The 25,240-nt window shown below is 38.6% G+C and overlaps 1 protein-coding gene and 1 non-coding gene across 2 annotated transcripts; both read left to right on the top strand.

Moving 5' to 3' along the window:
• Positions 1-184: 184 nt before the first annotated feature.
• LOC113504049 (dynein intermediate chain 2, ciliary) lies at positions 185-25,240 on the top strand. The gene is made up of 17 exons (XM_026886152.1): positions 185-1,121; positions 6,918-7,031; positions 7,178-7,382; positions 7,515-7,637; positions 14,589-14,720; positions 15,510-15,637; positions 16,229-16,363; positions 17,301-17,430; positions 18,463-18,630; positions 19,680-19,823; positions 20,764-20,873; positions 21,420-21,597; positions 22,079-22,307; positions 22,974-23,073; positions 24,159-24,292; positions 24,887-24,980; positions 25,067-25,240. Exons 1-17 carry the CDS (start codon positions 1,107-1,109, stop codon positions 25,151-25,153), a joined length of 2,226 nt encoding a protein of 741 aa, XP_026741953.1. The 5' UTR covers positions 185-1,106; the 3' UTR covers positions 25,154-25,240.
• Trnat-ugu lies at positions 24,750-24,822 on the top strand. Its single transcript has one exon. It is a non-coding gene; the product is annotated as a tRNA-Thr (tRNA).

Below are 25,240 nucleotides of genomic sequence, written 5' to 3'. Positions count from 1 at the left end.
GTTCTTACCATTTTGGCGAAAATATTTAACTAAAAACAACAAATTAAAAGAGTTGGTACCTATATCTCTTTTAATTTGTTGTTTTAAATATTGAATTTAAGATGTGATTACAATAAATACAAGTTGAAATAAACAAAACTATAAAACTAAATACGTCTGAGATCAAAATAAACATTGAAGTGTATTCGTAAACCGAATCCATGGCTTAGATGATGCATCAATGCAATCTCCTAAATATACATCTGTCCGATAAAGACTAAAACAGAAACTCGAGAGAATTATTCTGCTTTTAGTACACGAATTATAGCGAAGGTCAAGTATGAAAATAACATGAAGGACTTCAAATAAACGTGGGCTTCCATTGTCTTTGTTAAATACTTAATTTATTGTAAATAACTAACGTAAGCATTTTGAAAACTTTATACAGTTGAATTTTACGCTTATTATTATCGTTTCTTCCCAGCATTCCTTGTTTAAAACGTAAACTTAACGTAGTGTTGAGTCGTCATTGATGATCAAAAATGTGTAAACACCAATTTCTTCTTTTTTGATTCGCTGGTACATAATATGAATTTTTGCTCTGTATGTACCTGTATCTATAAAGCTACATTAGGGATTAATTGAACCTACGCACTATTCACAGGACACTTAACGATTACGATACATTGTAACCACATTGCCAGTATTGTCACCCACGTAATAATCAAAATGTTCTACGAAATAAAGAGCCACGTAGAACCATTCTGCATTACACTATCCATTCGCATTGAAGTTTTAATATAAAACTGTATAAACTACAGATTTTATTTAATGTTTTGACATTTAAGGTAAAGTGTGGTTGATTGAGTACCTTTTGAAGGCTGATAAGAGGTGATGCCGGTACAAGAACACGTCAAAACTACACAGTACTCCGGACCGACTACGGGCTGTGAGGGGAGCCCCGTTTCCATGGCAACGAGACGTTGCGCGCGCAGCCCCGCCGCTCATATCCCGCTGTCAAATTTATTTACGTATTTGTCAAACTTTTTCAACGCGTCCCCAGATTTTGGAAATATCAGTTGTTGTATTTACTTTTAATTTGTTTAATTTTATTTTGCGAGTTTACGATGGCGCCAAAGAAGGTAAGTGAAATGTGTTTTAGAGTAACATTCAAATAAGTTTCGAAAACATGAAGTCATAAATTTCAAACTTTTCCGATGAAATTAATTTATACATTCGATTTAACTGAAACTGTTTCATTGGTTTCAAATTGCTGTGTTATGAATACTAATTTATTATGGACAATTTCAATTGATTTAACCGTGATTATATAAGGGCTAGCAACATCGATCAAACACAAACCACGGACGTTTGAACTCTGTCGTCTTCCATAGTACATTATCTTTGTTACGAATTACATAAACACTCGTTTGCAAGCTAATTTACATAATGATTAATCATTGAAGTACTTACTCCTCCAGATAAAACAAATATTAACATTTCTTACAACAATGCTCTTAATATCGCCAAAATTCGAGAAAAGATTCCGTTATATTACGCACAGCTTTTGAATATTTGATAAACACACAATACTGGCAAATATTAATACTCGTTCAGATTATAACAAAACAAACAGTTCAACGAAGCAGTCTTAGTAACAACAAATATTACGTCTATCGCCACAAATACAAATAACATCGACCTATAAATTTATAAATGAGATTATTTTACAGAATTCTCCGTATTCCTTAACACGAACACACACAGGTTACCACGAAGACCAACAGAAACAAAATACAGGTACAAGCCATGATTGTTATACAGTCACTCAACAATGACAAACAATACAAACGTTAGAAGAACAATTTTAATGAACTTTTGCCTCATTTAGATGCCTACCCCGCAAGGGACGAAAAAGAAATTGCCAGACCTCTGGCGAAATAAATCCCCGGAGAAATCTCTCGGATTCCTTCTAAAGCGGTTGAGAGTGAGTAGCAGTCCTTAGGACAAAGCATGTGTGTGCGTCACTCCATTGTAAATACGACCTTGTACCTGTGTTTGTGTCCGTCTTGGCCAACGTTGGCCGTTGTGTGTCTTCGTTTACGGCCCCAATTCCGCTATTTACAATGGCCGATGAATGAATGGAAATTAGATTAAGTTTGACACTGGAAATTTAGTCCAATAATTGCCAAAACCATAATTGGACTGAATTTTGTGAAATTGTTCTTAGGAGAAATGTGAATAGTGTCTTTTAATCCAATTTCCATTCATCAGCCATTGAAAATACCAGAATTGGGACCCAGGCAAGTGCTCTAACATATGCAAATGTTGGAGCCAATATTGGCTACCAATAATCGAGTGTGTGTTAGAGCCAAAATGCCGTTCATATTGTACATATTGAGTGTTGGAGCACTGATCACTCGATCAATCACTTTGCATTATCTTTTCGAAGAGTATTTGTGTTACAATAATCATAATGTGTTCGTTTTGCACGTCTTGTGTCCCTGTCTCATTCCAAGCTTCGCTTTATTTCGTGAAGATGGTGATGGTATATATGTTTTATATTTGCTGTCAACGCAATGCTTGAATAACAGTAGTTTAGTAATCACTGATGAAGTGCGTTTTACATAAGATCGTGATAGCTTTTTAATATTACATTTTAATATGGGATAGTTGGATTGTTCATGATATTGACTATTTTTAGCTTGTTTGTTCTATTATTTCCAACAATTATAGCTTGTATATAAAATAATGAGCAGGATATTTACTTTAATCACGAGATATTACAAGGATCGTGAGCGTTGACATAAAAGCAATATTTGAGTTTCTCTATGAGTTCAGGTTTAAGGCGGAAAATTTTCTAAGCCCAAAATTACGAATCACATCACAACAATATTTTAAATGCGAAAGCATGTGTGTATGTTTGTTACCTCTTGACGCCCAACCGGCTGAACCGATTTCGATGAAATTTGATATGAAGGTCGCCTTTGATTAACACAGGCTATCTGATTTCGTAATGTTTTAATAGCTAAACCAACACACAGGCGACCAAAATAATCGTTAACAGCAACTAGTTTGCTCATAAAGATTTATTTCAATATATCAGCACAAATAAAAACGAATACAGCAGGCTAATATTTCTAATTAATTTAACACTATCGTACCTTTCCATCGCAACTTTGAACTACAAATCCCTGTATTTAATCACGACAGTCCGTCCCCACAGCCAACTTGTCACTGGGGTGTAATGAGAGTTAACGAAAGCTAATCAGTCATAACTGCGAGTGATCACGATAACTGCACCCTGTACTTTGAAACTTTACAGTTCAATTGCTGTCGTTATGTGAGCGAGATAGCGCTCTACGCTGCGAGTAGTGTTGTCTTGCTTCTACAGCCACGACAGTCCTTTTTTAGGTGCTTGTGGTAGGAGGATATTGTTCCTATCTGTCGATCGCTTACAACCCCGATGCATAAAGGAAATGTCGTAAACTTTACGATTATAGCTGTTTATAATTTGAGGTTGTAAAATGGAGACCCAAATATAAACGGGTTGAGCTTAAAATATGACGGTTTGGTAATTTTTGGACTAAGCGACTGCCAATTTGGCTTTATTTAATTGTTGTGTGATATTATAGAGTGGGTGTTATAATATTATAGAGGTATATCATATGAAAACTTTATATTTTTTTTAAATATGCCAATACAAAAGTTTTATCGCCTACGCTTTCTTTTTTTTCCTTTTTTTAATCAATGCTTGTTTTTTATAACGCTTCCATTTTCAATGAATTATTTTTAATTGAGGAAAACCTATTTTTCTACACATGCATAAGAGTACTATCTATGTAGGTTATTAGGGAAATACTTTTTTCGTTCGTTAACGCATTTAATGAATCTAATTTTAGCTACTGCATGTCTGGTTACTGCGTTACTTTAACATATAACGAACCTATTTTCAGCTACTGCAGGTAATCGTGACTCCGTAATTTTACCTCCAAAACGCACACACGTTTATTTTAACCATTTCTAAAACATTCTGTCGCGTGCCTCTGAAGACGTATATAATATCAATAATATGCCACGCGTGCCAACAACCAGCCGTGCCGTAACGTATGACGTCACCTATTACAATAAAATTTACCAAACTGATTCAGGTTAGGTTTAAAGCCTAATGCGGGCACGTAGTACTTTGTTGATAACCACTAAACGATGGTAAATGGAGATACCAAAATTGATGTTCATCTATTTTGAATGTTTCCGCGTTGCGTTGTGAAATTGTTGGCATGTTTTGAATTTAATTTGGCTTTAGATTTCGGAAAACAAAGATATGGTAGAGACGCTTTTATATTATGCAAGAAGTTATCATATTTCGTACATTATTTTAACTTGTGTTCATTTTTGAGATAACGCATAGAATGGTAATGCTCATACCAAAACCGATATGCATAAAGAGTCGCGGGTTCGATCTCCGCGGAGGACAAGCATTTGTGCGGTCCCAGTCTCGAAGTCTGGATGTGCATATGACTTGAATGTTGTGAAAACCCCGGCGACACAAGGATCAAATAACAAACGCGTTTTCCCAAAAGAAAAATGCCATCAAGCTTAATCGCAGCTAACCAAGCTTTAACTGTAATTTAAATAGTCTTTTAATAATGACAAACAACGCTACGTTATTGCACAAATAAGTATAAAAACACGATACAACTAATAATAAATCATTCTAGTATATTTTAAAGTTCATTTTACAGTACAACCATAGGAAAAGTTCTTGAAACGCAACACGTATAATATGATATCTGCATGGCAGGCTGCTATGACGTCAAAGTTTACGAAGCTACTATCGTACCACTTAATCTTTGTACTACTTCGTTCAAAAGACTATAAATCCCTACGAAGCTAGGTTTATATACAAAACAATAAAGTTATGTGATATGGAATGCCTTGGGTACAAAAATAGCCTTCGGTTGAAGTTTAAATTTGTGAACTTCTACGCAAAAGCTATGTTACAAGTTAGTATTTTAGTATCACATTATATCTGCGTTCCTCAAAGCATCGAGAGAACATAATAAAGCAGGCAAGTATTAAGCTAATATTTAAATTAAATATGTCTCAAAGTGCCATAATAAGCATTCTACGTTCATACATAATATTTAAATTAAAGATAAACTTACCAAATCATCGATAGATGCGCCATTTACAAAATCAAGGTGTACCGTTGCGAAAAAGGAGCCTAAAAGCTCCGCGGTAAGCACTAACCATACAGATACATCTTACTATACGTAGTTAAAACTTTTAAAAGCTAATCAGAATTACACCAAAACTTCTCAAGATTTTTTTAATACCCCAAAAGGATCATTTCGTATTTAACTGAAGGTTCTAAAGCAGCTTGTATACGATCCCGTGCGCAGTCAACTGGCTAATACCCGTACCATTGCCGCCCATGATTCCAGTACTAGCTAATGCCAGACACCGAGACTAATTAGAATTTGGTGACACGCCCAGCCAAGGAAACTAATTTAATAACTTTGTACCGACAGCAAACGAAGGCGTTGGATAAAGAAAAGCTGTTTTTTTACGATTACGCAATAACGTCATTTATTGGGATGAGAAATGATTTATTTTGTAAATATTTGTAGCAATCTTGTATTGAAAACTAAATATTTTTCTTAACAATGCAATGAGTGATGTTAGAGGCATAGGAAGTTATTACATAAAGGAAGAAATAAAAATGAATCATGAATTGTTAAATCTTGATTACTTCTAAAACGTGAATCAGGAAGATATTTAGTAAAGCTCCAAAATAAACAATTTTAAATTATGAATCGTTTGAGCTAAACAGTCAGAGTCAAGATTAAACACAACAGAATCGTCCTAAAGGTCACTTTATGACTAATAAAAAGACTGCCTGTAAGTAATTCAACATTGCCAACTCGAAAATTAACTACATAAAACTGTTATGACCAATAAGAGTTTTACACCCCATAATGTCGACCTCTCTCAATAAATACAATTCTAAAATTACCAATACCTATATAATTGCTAGAATAACGTTCCAATTCCCAACATTCTATTTATGTTTTAATACCATATTTCATGTTTCTTTCCACGATTCTGTACAAATTTCAAGCAATAACCATAAAAACAGAGTCGTTGCAAAGTTTGCAGTAAAAGAAAATTACAAATATAAATAAAATTAGCTCGATATCAATCTTTTTCGCGGCATCGCTGTTAGTACTAGGTACATTAGCTACACCGACTAATGCAGTTTAGTTCACTCGTCGGTCAAAGTTCATTTGGTTTCGAGGTGAAAACTGCTCGTAAAACACTGCAGTTCCGATTAGCGCTTCCTACACCGAAGACAGAAAGAATTTGTAATAAACAGGTCCTATGTCTTCCGAATCGGAAGATGACTCTGACGTAAGTACAATGGGTACAATCAACGCTAAACTTTTGCGTGAACCATTAAATAGTAGCGATAAAAGGGGGTTAACACAAATGATCATGAATAAAGATAACATCCAGCATTCCCCGGACACGCAAAGGTTTAATCGTTTGTTTACGCTTGCTTCGCTTAACTAAAAGTGCCTCGAATTATTTATAGTCGAATTACATGATCGTTCCCAATAAAGACCTATCAAACAATATGCAAATGTCTCTAGAATATTTACTCGTAAATCCGCTCCGAGTTCTCAAACGTTTAGAAAACTAAGCAGTGTTTCATTTGCTGTCAGACGTGGCTTGCGTGCTTGCGTATTTCTTTATTTCTGAAGTTAACTGAAAAAAAATACCAAAATGTTGAAGGCTATGATAAAACGCGCTCTTGTCAACGAGGAGAAATCGCTTCTAAACAAAACATTGCAGTGCTTGGATGTACGTAACCGAATTACGCAGGACTGTGACGTGTGCTGCTTTGGTATAATAATACTTGATGCGTTATTTAGCAGAAGGAGGTGACGGCCAAGTCGCGAGGGAATCTTGTGGAAGATGACAACCTCGACTGGCTCAAACCGCGCACCCTAGTCAAGCCAGACGACCAGGAAGATGTTCCAGAAGCAGTAAGATTATTTATTTGTCATTCTGTATATCTATGTTCAAATTACGAAGCGCTCAGTCTAATTTTAATGCTAAGATTGAAATTTTGTTCGCCAAGAATATCAAAGAAAGATTTCTACAAGGTGTTTTAATTTTACCCTTTATTTAGGATCTTGAAGAGGAAGTAGGTCGCATTTTGACGACGATTAATCCTCAATGGGTGGCTGATCGAGTGGCCTACCACTATGGGCAAGGAAAGTTTGTGGTAACACCGAGACCCACCTTTGGGAAGGCATACCCTCTCTTCATATACCAAGGCACGGCTATACGCAAGGATTCTGACGAAGCTAAGGCACAAATCGCCGCGGGCTATGGTAAGTATGCCTTCAGTGCTGTAATGACACCTAAATTGAAAATGCTAGAAATCTTTCCAACAATGGCAGAAATAGAAGAAGAAAACTTGAATAAACAGCTAACATGTTTTAGTTTTGATGCGTATTACGCAGGTATGGTGGGCTTCGATGATGCCGGACCGAAACGTGCGAAGGTCAAGAAGTCAACTGCAGAAGAAGAGGAAGAGGAGGAACCGGAACCTGAACCAGGAGGAGCTGAAGAAGCAAGGCCAGATGGTAAAATATAATCTAGATTCTATAAAAACTCTTTGAGAAAAACTCTGTCAGCACACTTTTCGTCAGTCTCTTTGAGAAGATAGAGACAGCATGAGAATTTCAATAATTCTTACGATTGAGTAATATTTGAGGTTTCGTTCATAATTCTCTCACTGGCTACAAAATCGATACATCAGATATTTATTATACAGCAAAACGATTCAGATCAAAGATTGCACTCACAATAATCGAGTTTCGCGATTCATAAATTCGTACCAACACGCACTAAACTACATTTTTGTGCGGCTTGATTCTTATCGAAACAAATGATGTCTGAAAATATGAGTAACTTGCGCAATTTTTTGCGATGTTGTAGTATTTCCCAGCTAAAATGTGTTTTTCATGAATGATAAGTTTGATTAACAAAACATTTTGTCTTTATTCTTATATAATATTCTAAGATGCAGAAGCACAATAAAGTTAAAAAAACAACAATTGTAGTGAAACTAACCTTTATTTTTAACATCAATTAAACAACTAAAAGAGTAAGGTAACCAAACTTCAAACAATCAACACATAGGATAACAGAATGTACTTACAGAGTGATTAGTAATTAACACCCACAAAATGACTCACGTGAAAGCTGACAAATCAACAATATGATCGTAAAACACTTAGATGTATATCGGTGGACAGCCGGCGAGCAAATGGGCCGTCGCAGGACTGTCACCCGTTTATATAGGTAAGGTGGGTAGACAGTGGGGGAACTGCTAACACGGCCTCTCCTGATGAAGAGTTGTCCTCAACTCTTATTGACCATATCTTCCAACAGGGTTAGTCGTCGTCCAATAGAGGCATGGATGGTCCAGCTGTTTTGCCAGACGTGGATGGTCCGACGTCTGTTCCACGAGCTAGCGCCGGCACTTCATTTTCTTGAGCGGGCCGATTCATGGTGATCTGACCGCCAACGTCAGCTTCTAAATCGTTAGTTTCGTTATCTGTGAAATATGATTGAGATTAGCATATAGTTGAGATAGACTGGGACACATACACTTCATTCTCTCTCCTTTCAATGACTACCAGCCACTTAATTCATACATCATCTCAAATAAATCATTCTTGGTTTGTTCTCACATTCATCTCGCAGTTAGCATTAACAATTAAAATAGGCCTCTGAATTCCTGTTTACACATAAAGCGATTCATGGCGGCGGCTGATGACTGCTCCCCGGACAGGCTCGAGTAGAAGCCAGTTAAGCAGCATAACAGCGTAGCTAGGCCCGACTATGCACAGCGTGCAGATACGGACAAGGATAAGTTCCGACTATGCACTTAGTGCAGAAACGGATAATTGGCAACCTTTGCCATCCCGACTATGCACCATGTGCAGAAACGGGAATTCCGACTATGCAATTTATGCAGAAACGGAAGATTACGCTATACCCCGACTATGCACCATGTGCAGACACGGGGGGTTCAACTATGCACAAAGTGCAGACATGAACAAGTAAATAATGAAATAGCAGGTTTTATGAGATAAGAATACTTACACTCAAAGAACGCAGCGCATGTCTCAGGGCACCACTCACCCCGCCAGGGCACCATGAACTGTGCCGCGGCTTGCGTGGTCTTCCCATAACTGCCAGCCAGTAACTTTAACTCGTAGCGTCCACTCGGCAAGATCTTTACAACTTTGTACGGACCTCGCATTCCCGGGTCCAATTTTCCGGTGGATTGAGAGTACTTGATCACGAAAACCAGGTCACCCAGGTTAAACTCTCGCGGTGGACGTCGGTGCCGGTTGACGATCTCATCTTGATTGGCCTGGTTCTCTCGAAGTAGTTGGTGAGCGCGACTCCTGGACAACTCCCGTAAGGCTTCGCGATTGGGCCTTGATTCTTGTGCTGCAACATCTCTAATCAAAGAGCGTATTACTGGGGTAGTAGACTCAGTGCCGATAAGTAGGTTTAGAGCCGAAACTTGTGTCGTCTTTTGCTTGGTGATGTTGATCACCAACTGGAGCTTCCAAAGCACCGTAGACCAGGACGTACTTTTGTGGTTAGCTTCAATCCTAACCATATTAAGTATGGTTCGTATGTATCTTTCCACTTGACCATTCGCGTGGTGCATCTCGGGTGTGATGTAGTGTAAATCACATCCCAAGTCGTTAATCCAAGTTACGAATTCGGTCGACTCAAACATTCGGCCTTTGTCTGTGACCAAAAGCGTCGGTACGCCAAATAATGCGACTGCTTGAGTGATGACGCGTTTAAGTTCTGTAACGTCTTGTCGACTAATAGGGTATAGCTGACAGAACTTTGTAAATGAGTCTACTAGTATGAGAATAAATTTAAATCCATTCGACATTGGGAGAGGACCAAGGGCATCTATGTGTACCGTATGAAATGGGATGTCTGGTTTGTCCCATGAGGTAATATTTTGTAATGGACCACGAGGGACACGCTTATGCGATATACAAATTAGGCAGTGCGCGATATACTTCACGACAAACTGTCGTAACCCCGGAAACCAAAAATGTTTTAAAATAAGGTCCGTCGTCTTATCCGCCCCGATGTGTTCATGCTCGTCATGAAACACACGCAGTAGACTAAGACGATGTCCTTTTGGAACAAAGCACAGTAATCTCGATTCTCCGCCAACAGGTGTGTAGCGGTAATACAATATGTCGTTCTGTACTACATAGCGGCTAGAATCGAGTTCGCCTCTCTGAAGTTTTTCTATGAGTGCTAGAGTCTCGTCATCAGCCGACTGAGCAATTTGTGCCCAATTTCGGGGTCTTGAAATCTGGTTAACGCTTGCCGGTGGGTTGCGGCTGAGGTAGTCAGCATGCGGCAGGAGGACGCCCCTACGATATTCGATGGTGAAGTCAAAATCTTGCAGATAGACCCACCACCGTGCTACCCGAGGGATCAAGTCCTTCTTCCGCTCTGTTGACTTCAGCGCGTTACAATCAGTAACAATGACAAATCTGATTCCTACGAGATAGTGCCGATAATGCTGCAGAGCTTTCACTACTGCGAGTGTTTCAAGCTCGTAGGAATGATACCTGCTCTCGGCACCCCTTGTGGCTTGACTAAAGTAGGATACGACATGCTTTTTCCCATCAGAATGAGTTTGAAGCATTACAGCGCCGTAACCTAAGCTACTGGCATCCGTGTGAACTTCGGTAGTTAGTTTCGGGTCGAAAATGGCGAGTATCGGTGCGTTAGTCAAGTGATGAATTATTTCCTGGCGAACCGTTTCCTGTTCAGGACCCCATGAAAACTTGACTCCCTTCCTAGTCAACTGAGCAATGCACGCCGTCCTAACTGCGTAATCTTTGATATACCGTCGGAAGTACCCCGCCAGTCCTAGGAACTGACGTATCTGCTTGACGTTTTCCGGAGGGGAGGTGTTTGCCAGGGCTTCCACCTTCCTAGGGCTCGGCTTTACCTGACCAGCACTTACTACCCTACCTAAGTACTCGACTTCAGTCGTGAGGAATGAGCATTTCTTTAGGTTAACAGAAAAACCTGCCTCAGTGAGGGTGAGTAACACGTCATGTAGGAGTTCTATCCCCTCGCCTATGGAATTACTTAGTAAGAGTACATCGTCTACATAAACCAAAACGTTACCTTTGTTGATAAAGCTACGCAACGTTTCATTTATTATTCGCTGGTAGACTATGGGGGAATTAGCAAGGCCATAAGGCATTTTCAAATATTCGAAATGCTCTTCCGGTGTTACGAAGCCTGTGAGATGGATACACTCCTTTTTTATAGGGATTTGGTGAAATCCGGTCGCCATATCGAGACTGGAGAAGAATTTGTAGTTTCCCAACCGATCAATATGGTCGTCTATCAAAGGGAGAGGGTATCTGTCTTTTACCGTAATCCTATTAAGAGCTCTAAAATCGACGCAGAGCCTGTCGGAGCCATCGCGCTTCTTGACCAAAATTATAGGACTAGCGTATGAGGATTGAGACTTCCTGATAATGCCTTTCTCTAACAAGTCGTTAGTAATGTCGCGTACTTTTAATTTTTCTTGATACGACAACTTATAAGGCCTATAAGCGATTGGTATTTTGCTGGTGAGTTTTATATTCATCTCACCAGTCTTAACAGTTGTTGAGGCCGTTCCAGTTATTAAAAACTCCGAGAACTCACTAATCACAGCCATCAGACTACTAAGGTCATTACCTAAAAGTGGGGTATTTACGGATTGACTGACAGTGGAAGGCTCCACTGAGTTAAGGGGAAAGACCACCTCAGAACGATGCATTAGGCATTGATTGTCTTTCGTCCGAACGTATGTAACGCCGTCTCGATTGAGTACATCTGTACCTATAACTATTGGATGGTTCATACAATTCGAAGGCACTACTACTAGGTCTACTTCAATAGAAATGTTCTTGAACTCTAAGTTAACTGTAATGTAAGAGTCGGACACTATTTCTTTGTCGCTTATGCCCTTAAGTACGCAACGTCTTAACTTCGGTTGGCAGGGAAGGTACCTCAATACGTTGGAGGATATGAGAGATATGTTTAATGCGCCACTATCTATTAATACGTCTACGGGAATGCCACATATAACCGCTGTGACGACGTCGTTATTCTTAGAATGCCGCGATTGGCATAAATTTACTTTGTGTTTATTATGTGACTCGGAACGTTCTTTAGCAAAGCACATGTTTTCTGAGTGACCCGGTTTTTTGCAAAAGGCACAAACTACACTGTTAGTATTTGATGGCGCGGTTACCGGTGGTTGTGCAGTTTTTGGTTTACTTCGACATTCGCGACTTCTGTGTCCTTTCCTACCGCAGTTAAAGCATTTCACAGTGGAAACATTTTTATTATTCTGTGAGGGAGGCTTCCTGAACGAATGCTGAGATTGTGAACCGGGCCTAAGCTTAGAAGGTTTGGTGTAAATCGATAGGAACGACACGAGATTGTCGGGGTTAAGATCAGCATTTGAAGCTGTGGCTCTTATTTGGGGGTTGTCTATTCCACGGATAACTATCAAAGTACGAAGCTCGTCACTGAGGCCAGGAATCATTCGTAATCGTAAAATGATTCGGCGCGCGTACTCTGCATAGGTTGGGTAACCATCGGATGTGGATTTCATTGCCTCGAATAAAATATTCGCAAAGTCAAGTTTATTGGGACAAAGAGACTTAAATTCACGTTTAAAATTGGTCCACGTCCGATCGTTTGTAACCCACTCAGAGAGCCACACGCGTGCGTCACCCTTAAGGCAAGAGGCAACTCGAGACAGGCATTCGTGGTCACTCCAACTGTTACTTTGTCTGGCGCGTTCTACTTCCTCAAACCATGCATCAATGTTGTGAATAGATGGGTCGAAGTTCGATACGAAGTAACTCTGTGATCGGCTCGGTTGTACTGATTTTAGTGCGAGTATTAACGCTTGAGTGAGGGTAGATGCCTCAGACGATTGAACGCTTGATGCGGCGGGTTGAGAGTAATTGTTTACGTTATTGGATGCGTTGCCAGTAACGTCTGTCGATTGTGGCAGCGTGTCGTTGGAAGCCATAACAAGGTCCCTACTTGGCGTCCTATCTTGAAAATTTCGGTGAGAAGATCGGTGATCACGAGAGTCCCTCGATCTTGAACGCGACCTGCTCCCGTTGTTACGGCGGCGGGAATACGTGGGGTCGCTCTCATCACATCGATCGATTGACTTTAACCTACGTTTATCATTTTGTTGGTGACGGCGCATACACCTATCATTACTCCTTGGAGTTACGGATCGAGATCTATCACGCAAGGGACGATCGCGGCCCGATGTATGTTTGGATCGTGATCTAGACTTACGCGGTGATACGTAAGGAGTCCTATCGCCGCGAGAAACGTTACGTGACGGTTTCCGTGATCTGTCACGTGCGCTCGATCGAGAGGTTAACCGTCTTTGATTCCGATCATGAAAGCGAGATTCGCGTTTTGAACGACTACGCGAACGATTTGGTGACCTTCTGCGCGTGCGATCACGCGAGCCCTTTTGTGTACACTTTTTAGACTTCGGCATTACGAGAATCTTATCACCACAAGAAAAAGAACAACAAGAAATGCGAACAAACAAAAATCAGAAACAAATGTAGGTAGATTTGTTATCAGTTTGGTTCGTGGGCTTAACTATTTAGAATCCTTTATCCCACTTCTGATCTAAGATGCAGAAGCACAATAAAGTTAAAAAAACAACAATTGTAGTGAAACTAACCTTTATTTTTAACATCAATTAAACAACTAAAAGAGTAAGGTAACCAAACTTCAAACAATCAACACATAGGATAACAGAATGTACTTACAGAGTGATTAGTAATTAACACCCACAAAATGACTCACGTGAAAGCTGACAAATCAACAATATGATCGTAAAACACTTAGATGTATATCGGTGGACAGCCGGCGAGCAAATGGGCCGTCGCAGGACTGTCACCCGTTTATATAGGTAAGGTGGGTAGACAGTGGGGGAACTGCTAACAATATATATATATACTAGCTGACCCAGCAAACGTTGTTTTGCCGATTTTTTTTTCTAGTTGTATGTATTTTTAATGCCTCATTATAAAAAAAATAAAAACAAACAATTTCGTTCCAAAAATAAAATATTTTTTTTTAGTGTGAGCAACCCTTAACACTTAGGGGTATGAAAAATAGATGTTGTTCTATTCTCAGACCTACCCAATATGTATACAAAATTTCATAAAAATCGCTCGAACTGTTTCGGAGGAGTACGGTAACTAACATCGTGACACGGGAATTTTATATATTAGATAACTGACAACTACTCCAATTTTAATGAAAATCGGCATAGAGATTGCTAATACTCTGGACAAGCACTTATTCTTCACAGCAATAACAGACATCTTTGTAACACGTGTCGCAGTTGTGTCGAAATAAATGTCTTGTAAGTGGTTTCTTTACCCAACAGACCTAAACTTTGTTTTCATTTATAGAGGATATGGCGGGAGAAGAAGAGAGACCTGAAGGAGATGAACCAGAACCTGTCGCTGAGGATGCTGCGGCGGAAACCGCTCCCACTGAAGGCGAGCCAGCAGCTGGCGACGAGGAAGAAGGAAAGGAAGAAGGTCAGTAAGAGATGGAAACAATGTACGTTACACTAACAATATTATGTATTGATATAGTCTGAATTAGCAATAACAGCCTGCGATAAGGCTAACTGTAAATTTGTTCATCAATGATATCACACGCCTGCACCAAGAATTTTGCCAACATGCGCAAAATGATGGGTTTCTCTATCGCCGTTATAAGTTTTCCACCAAATTGCAGTGCATCTGAGTCGGTTTTAGTTACCGCAATCTATAAAGACTGTTAAGCTTTGGCATTTCTACTATGGAAAGAGACACGAAAATTATAAACAAAAAAGGAGCTTCAGTAGAATCTGTTTGGCCATGGCAAGGTAAAAATAACTCATCAACAAACTTAAACCATTAGGATAATAATTTCTTACCTCACGCAAAATTAAATTGGTACTGTTGCTATATTGCTCAAGTTTTGGAGAACAAATAGCTATAAAACTAATTTCCAAATACCAGTAAAAGTAAAAGTTTTGGGAAACAAAAACAATTTGGAAGTATCTCATTCGCGTGCTATATTGTTAATTTTTTGATCAACTTTTTTTTTTTTTAAATGGTGGATAAAAATAAAAACGTCATTACTAGTTCCATGTTAAGAAATCGTTTAAAATTAAGCCATTAAATATTAAAGCTGGGCAAAACAAATGCTTTTTAAGCTGAGGTGTTAAAAAGTTGATTTAACCTTACAAGATTTGGATATGATTTCAAAATACAGTATACACAGTATCGGAATTTCCATTAGGTACTTCAAATCGACATAAACCTTTGCTCTTTACACAGATGAGAAAGGGCCGGAGGAGGGTGCGTTTATGGATGAAGTCATTGACATCAAGCCCAGGATCAAGAAGCTGGCCAACCAGTTCAACTTCTGCGAGAGAGCCGCCCTCACCTACAACTACCCGAGACGGGTTAGTGAAATATCCTATCCACGTTAGGATGTATTTAGATTTAAGCAACCTATTATGAGTCCCACTGCTAGGCAAATTTCTACCCTATTTAAATCCAGACAGCTTTATCCTGAACCACTTCACACCAATCTTTCATGAAGGTCGAAATCATCCTGGCACCTTTGATCGCAAGTGTTAAAACAAATGCGCATCAAAATAGTCCAGAGCTTTAATTACGCATGCACTTCGCGGTGAGAATTTCGAAACACGTGATGTAAACAGTAATAAACACGATTGCCAAAACAACGAAAATAATCCCTTACGATACGTAATCACACTCCTAATACAATACAATAATACTTACAGTTTTGCATTGAAGCTTTCATATCCAAAAGAAAAAACTGGCACTAACACTACAATACAAAATAATTGACAATCACGATTGACGCCGATACAAATTAAATTTTCACGATGGTTTTTTCAGCTAGTTGTTCTCGCGCTTGCACGACGCGTGTCCGCGACGCCCGCTTGTCCACAAATACTTTAAGATAATAATAAAGATGTAATCTGTGGTGTATGTGTGTGTATAGTGTCGGTGTGTTTGTGTTGTAGTCGGTGGATACGCAGACCGTGCCGCCGCCGCGAGCCAACTTCGGTGCGACGGCGTTACAATGCATTATATTCGACTTCTACCAAGAGGACTACACGAGGAAGATGAAGGAAAAGGAGGAGGAGAGACCTAAAAGAGTAACTAATTAACTGTTCATACAATAACACATTTAAATTACAGAGTTATTAGACTGAACCGTTTGTGTTGCGTTTTATATTTACAGAGTTTTTTTTTTGTTTTGATTTTTTAAATAATGGAATATATTTTTTTACTTGAACGAGATCGTAATATTTCCTTAAAATTAAAAACTTATCATCATTTAACTTATCATTATTTTAAGCACTTTTAAGAAATGCTAAAAGAAAGAGAGACCTTTGTTTTATTAGCGCAAAAGTCTGCAATCCATTCTAGCTTAATTCCTACTGTATAAAGATCAAAATGGAACGAAACTGGTTTCCAATATTTAATAGACACTCAATATATTGATAATTCTATTGCCAACACTCTGGCCCACACTTATACACATATATACTAGTGTAATGGTCCACTCACACCGGATTGAGCGTACAATAATAGTTACCAGTATCTAGTACAAACATTGTATTATAATTACTCATCCACGAATATCTGTTAGTATTACTCAAATAAATATTAGTTTACAGGAGCATGTTAATGTGTTAGCTTGTTTTGTTGACTCCAATGTTTCGGTTTTATATTGATAGAAGAGTATTATTGAGTATTTTGTTGTTTCTAATCTTGTATACTTACAACAAACGCAAACTGAAGGTAATTTTGAGGTGAATAAAAAAAGATTTAACACTCAATCTATGCACTCGAGCAGAAATTTTCTTTCAGCATTCCTTAAATATTCGATTCATGTATTCAGATTTTTAGACGGTTAAAACCCTTTGTGACTATTTTATGAGCTTCATATTTTGTTTTAAATACTTAACGCTACCAGTAACGAAACAAAAGCTTTTTTTCTTTTTTCACAATTACATTTCTACGTTTTCTAGTCATTTTTACGAAACATCCTGTTCGTCAACAAATCTAATAATTATCATTATATAACAGTTGAGGAAGAAGAAAGCAAAACACGTAAAGACTGAGCAGCAGATCCATGATGAGAAGCTGGCACAGAGGATCCGAGAAGCGTGGGCCATCCTCGAGAGGCTTGTCAACCAAAACATATACGATGATATCGGTAACTTATATAACTAGTAGTACGGCATAACGCATACATAGCTTAAGAAACAGTTTTTAATTTTTTGGCATCATAAGAAGTCCATTGAGACAATTGTTCTGGAACGCAGAAAATAAAATCTTAGATAACTCTTTTGCACCTGACTGTCACTTACCTCCTTCCAAAACGGCTAGACCCGTTTTTTTTTTGTTTTCTGGGTGGCACGCTGAGTTAAGTAAGATTTACAAATTAGCCCCGCAGAACCAAGTTCATCAATCCAAGTTCGTTACATGTTACAATCTTAAAAAATAAGAAATTTGACAGCTCTTGCCATACATTTCTATATTACGATCTATCTAAAAGAATGAAGAATACTACTGCTCGTAACAGGAAAACTCTTAACAATACCACCATAAATGAGAGTACTTTGAAACAAGACAGCGTCATTGCTTGAAAGCAAACTCCTATCGCATGAGGACATCAGTGTTACAAAGGAAGCCAAAAAAATATTTTTCATTGACCTGCTATGAATAGACACACTACACCAGGTATTACTGAAGGCCATTCCCAAAAAAAACAATCCTAAATCACAAAATATTAAATCAATACAAGACTTGAGGATACTATGGCTAAGATTGTTCAGCTCTTTATCTAATAATCATTTGGTATCATGGTATCCAGCCTGTAGTTGACCTATCAAAGGTCAAATTGTTGCTACCTAGCGCAGAATTTCACTCTATCCGTTAATCATTTTAGATTGATTGATTGTCGCAGTCACAGCTTGAGACGCAACTGTTAAGACAGACAAAATTTATCCGTTCCGTTACTATGGAACTTTAACTACCATATCTATTTATGCTATCGCTATCTTCCCATCTATAGCAAGATGTTTAGCGCCTCATCTTAAAGCAAATTATATTTACGGCACATGAGAACCATTTAAAGATGGCAGGAGACCCTATGTATTGTCTCCCTTTCACCTCTTCTTAAGTGAGGCTTTCCAGATGAAACTTATCAGAAATAACTGTAATATACCATTGTGTTTATCACCAGCCCAAGACTACCGTTACTGGGACGACCCATCGGATGAGTTCCGTGAGGGCATGGGCTCCTTGCTGCCTCTCTGGAAGTTCCAGTTCGAGCCGATGAGGTGCCACGCGGTCTGTGACGTGCAGTGGAATCCTCACTACCAAGATCTTTTTGCGGTAGCCTATGGATCATGTAAGTAAACCTTGAAACCTAAATTCAATTAAAAAGTAGCAAATTTTTTAGCTTTCACATGGGTGGTAGCGAGTTTTGTTTTTGTTTTTGAGATATCAGATAGTAAAACAAAAAGACTTCCGAATAGATTAAAATTGAAGGCCTTTACCTTGTGCTCATGGTCAATGATAACTCGGAAAGATAGCTGAACGTCGCGGTAAGACCACCGAACTCCGATTTAATTCCACGATGATGCAAAATTCAAAAATAGTCTTGCTTGTTCTATTATCAGATATTGTTGGAAACCGTTGCATGCTTTAATGGTAATCACGACTCTTTTTTTCAGTCTATGTCTATAGAAGAAGCTTTTGAAGAAACCTGGATGCTTTAAATATACAATCCGTTAATCGTTCATCTAAATTCACCTTCACCCATTTTTCATCGCAATACACATCTGAAGTCACGCGATCATAACAAGGAGATACATTCATCATGCTACGTCCATTTGTCGCGATCTCCGTACCAAAACAGTTTCCATTCTCGCTGTGAATGGGAAGCAATTGTACAAAGGGGTGACAACGGTTAGCCAATCTGTACAGAATACCCACTTGACACTCGACTTCATTGAGCATGCGACAATAACGCCCAAACCGTTCCGAAGGTTGGGCATTATATAATTTTAGGTCAAATGTTCCTCTACGAGTTGTAAACTTGGTTATTTTTAGTGGTTCTCTTGTTTATTTGTGTTGTTAATGAAGAGAGCGATGGTTATTAACCACTTAGCTTCTCGTACTCGAAATAGTGTTCGGCTAATGGACACTGTCAACACGCTATCAAGTTTACTGCCTATACACGTTGGAATAAACGAAAGTATAAACGTAAAAATTCCCAATAGAAGGAAACGCTGTGAAAGATGCTTGCGTATTTTTGATAATTTTCAAAATTATTGTGTCATGTCCTTTGGCAGTATACAGTAGAAGAAAATTTAATTTACACTTTAAGTCACAGGTTCCCGGCTATCGGTACCTCTAGCGTTTTCCTTAAAAATAATAAGAACAATACCTTCGCAGTGGACTTCACAAACCAGCAGAAGATAGGCTGCCTGTGCCTGTACAGCATCAAGAACCCCGCGTACCCGGAGTACTCGGTGATCACGGAGTCTCCCGTCATATGTCTCGATGTCTATACGGATATACCTTACCTTATATGTGTCGGTACGTAGTGGCATTTAATCAAAAAATAAAAATCAGTTTCTAATAATATATAAGTAAGGGAAATAGTAAAAAAAGGTTTCAACATTTTTTTTTGTTCAAATGCTTTTGATTTCATGGCATCAAATAAAAATTACCAGTACGTGACGTTTAGGAAATTGTTACTCTGTGTAAAGAATGTTTTCTTTTTTTGTAGTGCAATTAAAAAAATGTGTGATCTTTTTTTTTTAATCTGTCTGGATGCCGTCGTGTAATGTTTGTGTCGGGAAAAATCGGTAATTGAGCTAATTACATTGTAAACATACTCATAATGTTGATATTAAACAGATAGGTTGAGAAAATCCATGGTTAGCAGCTTAAAATATTTCGAGAAGCCTGGAAAATATAATCGCTACTTATTTGTTTGTACAAATCAAGTTGTTTCTGTGGCAATTATTTTCATCACCTCTTATCAATTTATCTATAAATAAATAAATGCGGAAAACATCACATACATTGTTCTGAACCCAAAGTAATTCAGATACAACGAAGGTACCACACACACCCAGACCCGAGACAATGTAGAAATGTGAATTTCTACATTGACCCGACCGGGGATCGAACCCGGGACCTCAGAGCTAGCGATACCTTGAAACCGGTGTGTACCTACGCCACTCGACCACGGAGGTCGTCAAGCAATCATTGAATTGTGTCGAAGGCACCCAAAGTAAATTATTTATTTTAGCCTTATTCCTAAAACCACTATAATCAGCATTTGTTTAAATCCAGGATTCAATACCGTGAAATAGCTCTGCTATATTATATCCATGATGACTATTGCAAAAAGGCGGAGACATTGGCTATCATAAATTTGGAGATAAATTGGTTCAGTGTTTTAACCGTGCAAGCGATAAATACTCGTTAAATAAAAAGTGAAGCAAATTAATTGTTTCGTTGTTTTCAGGACTCTACGATGGTAACGTGTGTGTATACAACGCCCAACTGACCCTGGAGTCGTCTTACCAGTACAAATCGGATTCCGTTCGGGACAAACACTGCAACATCGTGTGGGAGGTCGGTCCTTGAGAGATTTCACTTTAAAATACACATCGCGTATTATATTGAGCGATTCTTTGAAGTTGTGCTAACTGGCAGTAATGTTTTCTGTATTATAAACAATCACTCGCCGTTTAATAAGATTGTGTTCATCAGTTTTGAATGATTTATTATGTATTTATTTTTTATGGTTTCGGTTTGGTTGCTAAGGTCGCAGACTAAAAATTACCATGATTGATTTGATGCGTGAAAGTATGAATCGTCGACATTCGCATCAAGTCTGGTTGTGTTTTCCAGGATTCAAAGTTAAGGGTGGGCGAAACTGAGTACCGTCCATGTAATTTAGCCTTGAAAAAAGTGCCACGTAGTACCCTAATTTGAATAAAATTGACTTTTGATTTGAAATGTCTTTGAAAAAAAGCTTCGAAAATGCCGTAAACCTAAAGTCCTAAATAGATGTAAAATGATGCTATGAAATTAATGAATTGAATTGCGAGACTCAAATTGGTTTCAAAGCAAAAAAAGGAAATAAAGTCAAAATTATTTTTCTCTTCTTTTCTCTAGATACGCTGGGGCCCTCGTCTGATCGACGGCGAGCCATCATTCTTCTCGATCTCGGGCGACGGACGCGTGGTGCAGTGGGCGGTGATGCCGGGAGAGCTGCAGGCCACAACCATCATCACACTCACCTCCAACGTGCCGCCAATCCCCGGACCTGATGGCACCATGCTCACTGTTAACAGTGAGATCAATATTCATTCATTTATCGCACTGGAAACTGCCAAATCTTTCCAAGCAATGAAAGCAAGGCTTTTACAATATCTACGCTTGTTATGCGCAGATTAGTTTTCAGAATGGTAATAGTCAAATATTAGGGTTTCCAGGTCGCCAAACCTTATACCCGGACAGACGGTCTGCTAGTCTGGCCGGACCTTTGGACATAAAAGCCGGACTAGCTACTTTATCGAAATTCTTATGTTCAGTATTAAAGGGTACGACAAACTAGGTTTTCAAATCCAGCTCTTGTAAGAAAAAAATCGAAAGCCGTCTCACAAAGTTCGGACAAACCGACCACCATCAATGTTGGTCGGATTCGCAATCTAAAGCCTAACTACGTTGGCTTGATCCGGACACCTGGAAGCACTAAATGTCTATTTAGGAAATCGATTAACTTAAGCATCTCACCATAAACTCCCTCTCTGCATCCTGAACTTTCCTACCAGGCTGCGGCAGCTGCATCTGCTTCCACCCCGACAAGCCGGAGATCTTCATGGTGGGCACGGAGGACGGCATGATCCACACGTGCTCGCTCAAGTACAACAGGAACTACGTGCGCTCCGTGCAGGGTCATCACATGCCCGTCTACAGGATCCACTACAACTGCTATAACAACAGCATCTACGCGAGCTGTTCCGGTGACTGGCGCGTCAAGATATGGGAGGATGGGAGAGAGTGAGTGACTATATGTTATATTAAATTCAGTATTAGCTATAATTTCCAACGAAGACGTAAAGCGGCAACGAGGACGTCCTCGAATGAGCCACCAGTAATGGATAGAAGAAGCAATAGACCAGAGAAAAGGGGTAAATTGATGGGAGATGTTTGCCCTATAGTGGGACAGTAAGGGTTAGGGCTAGGGATAAGGGAGTCGTTCTCTTTGAAAAAAATGATTGGGTAAAAGCGGAACCCTTTAACTGAGGGTCCGCCATCGGTCCGTATTTCTGTCCAACCGTCACCAGGTTGTAATCTCTAAAAGAAGTCCCGCGGAAAATAGTGAGAACTAAAATGATGCATTGGCATAGATAGGTACTAGCGACACACCCGCGGGACTTATTTCATGAAACAGAGTCTATGTCATGAACCATCGCAGTTGTTGACATGCAACCAGCTAGACAGTAAAAATTTTCACAAGTGATATTTTCTGCTGCCGCTGCAAAAACAAGTACTAAAAATTAAAATCGAGGTTAAATAACGATTGTTACGGTCATAATTAATGAGTTTGTCACGCAATCGATTTGTTTATCTTCAGCCAGTTTATACGAAGCCCTAAGTATGGGTATCGCAACACCGACGGGCACTTGACTTGCTGTATGATGTAACATATTTTCCATTTCGCAGTGAGCCTCTCTTTATGTTCGAGCTGGGATCACCCGTGGGCGATGTGAAGTGGGCTCCATACTCGAGCACTGTGTTCGCCGCCTGCACTGCCGATGGAAAGGTAACCATGTAAAATAGGTGCTTTTCAAGATCTATGTAGTTGATAGTCAGTGAAAACATTTTAGGTAACCGTAAGTGTAGTGCGTGTAAGAAAAGTTAAGCTAAACTTAAAAAATATTACATAAAATATTCAAGTCTCTATCTACAACTTTCAACATGCTAGGTATAGTTCCCCCGCCTAAGCAAAAAAAAAGAAAGGTGTACGGATAGTTTTTGTCCTGGTATTACTTAATTAAGGTACTTATAATGTTTCCGTGGGATCATTTTTGAACCGATAATACACAAGAGTGAGTGTAAAAACCACGCCAGACCCCTACAGCGGTTTCAATACTCTGACACCAACTTGTACCAGAACCATGCACATAAAATAAGAAAGAAGAAGGTTACAAACAAAGAATCATTGCATGTAGAATCATTAAAGTGAAGAGCAGAGACTCATCCGCCCGCACGCCGTGCCCTCAAGGTCAATACACCGTTCGGTAGCAACTGTCTACACAATATTATTTACATATATAAGTCCTTACGCGTCATTATTATATAGTTGTTTATTAAAATTAAACTAGTAATGTTTCTAAAGTAATAAAGTAACACCAATTTTAAAGGTTATTTTGGGACATTTTGGACTTTAGAGAACATAACGCCACGTGTTAAAGGAAAAATAATGCTGTTTCGGAAGAGATCTTTTTTATTTCCTTATTATCAAGCTTCCACGTTTCCATTACCATATTAATAAAATAAGTCATGTCGAATAGACCCTAAAAGCATTTATAAAACAACTAAGTTGGGTGTCTTTGTGCATGTGAGTTGTATGTTTGTAAACCCCCGCGACACAAGGAATGAATGCCTTAGTTTGCGGGAGTCGTTTAAAAAAAAAAGTTATTGTTTAACTAAAAGTAGGTACAGTAAAGTAATATTATACATCAATCAAATAAAACTGGATAAATTGAAGATAAAAAGCGCCTACCCAATTAAAAGCAATGTGTTATTTTATGTACTTTTATTAATGCTATTAGTTTTCTTTCAGGAACTTTTAATAACTGTTACAAACTATTTTTACAAAAGTACAAAGTAAACGGCTTTTACTAGGTGTACGTGTTTGACTTGAACGTGGACAAGTATCGTCCGATCTGCGTGCAGGCTGTGGTGTCCAAGAAGACCAAGAAGCTGACCAGGGTCGACTTCAATGTGAAACTGCCTGTTATAGTCTGTGGGGACACCAAGTAAGTTTTTTTTATTGTGGCTGAGGACTCATCTTTATTAGTCCATTTAAAGCTACAAATCTATAGTAAAACTCCATAGTGTATTCGGCCATGTTTTTGCGTAACTGTGTTATTTTATATTGTCAATTTGCTTATAATTGTGACTCGCTCGGCAGTGCACAACATTGACATCCACTTTAATCCCTAAAATGCTTTAGGCTAAAAATTATATTATACTCTTTATATACTCTTTATTCTAATTTCCTAATATGAGTAAAATGCAATCAACTATGAAAATACTTTATTCAATTTTCTTTGACATATTAAAAATATACACTGACGTCATTCATTAAGATTAATATCAAACTAATACAATTACTAAAACATGAAATCACATTATTTACTATCAATTTTATTCTCGTCACACTATCGTCTTTGCCCACAGCAATGATAAACCTATTTCACCGTCACACGTATAGCCTCCATAGCTCAGGGGTTAGAGCACTGGTCTTGTAAACCAGGGGTCGAGAGTTCAAATCTCTCTGGGGGCAAGTATCACAAAAAACATTTTTGATGTTTTTGGAAATTATTTAAATAGTTCATGTTGTTTTTCAGAGGTACCTGTCATGTTTTGAAATTGTCGCCCAATTTACGAGTTATGTGCAAACCACCGAAAAAAGCTCAAGGAATTGATCAGCGAACGTTGCAGGTATTTCCATTAACATTATCATGTATTTGATAAATATTTCATAATATATGTTTATAAATTATAACATCTTACCTTGTGTTGTTCAGATTTTGAAATTAGACAAGCTGCTGAGCTTAGTCCGGGACCCGCCATTCGAGACTGGCGTGGTAGACGAGAAATTTGAGGACGATTGAAAATTTACCAACTGACGCTGCGACCCCAAGAATTGTTATTGTAATTCTTAATATTAGTTTAATATAAATAAAAGACATTTTTACTCA

Source organism: Trichoplusia ni, chromosome 2 (assembly GCF_003590095.1).
Source record: "Trichoplusia ni isolate ovarian cell line Hi5 chromosome 2, tn1, whole genome shotgun sequence".
NCBI lineage: Eukaryota > Metazoa > Arthropoda > Insecta > Lepidoptera > Noctuidae > Trichoplusia > Trichoplusia ni.
Note: the sequence above shows the minus strand (reverse complement) of the source record. Positions and strands in the feature narration are given on the sequence as shown.

Coding starts and splice junctions, on each gene's coding strand:
- LOC113504049 (XM_026886152.1), top strand. Junction 16,364..17,300: donor AGGAGGAGAGACCTAAAAGA/GTAACTAATTAA, acceptor ATTATATAACAG/TTGAGGAAGAAGAAAGCAAA. Junction 20,874..21,419: donor ACTGCAACATCGTGTGGGAG/GTCGGTCCTTGA, acceptor TCTTTTCTCTAG/ATACGCTGGGGCCCTCGTCT.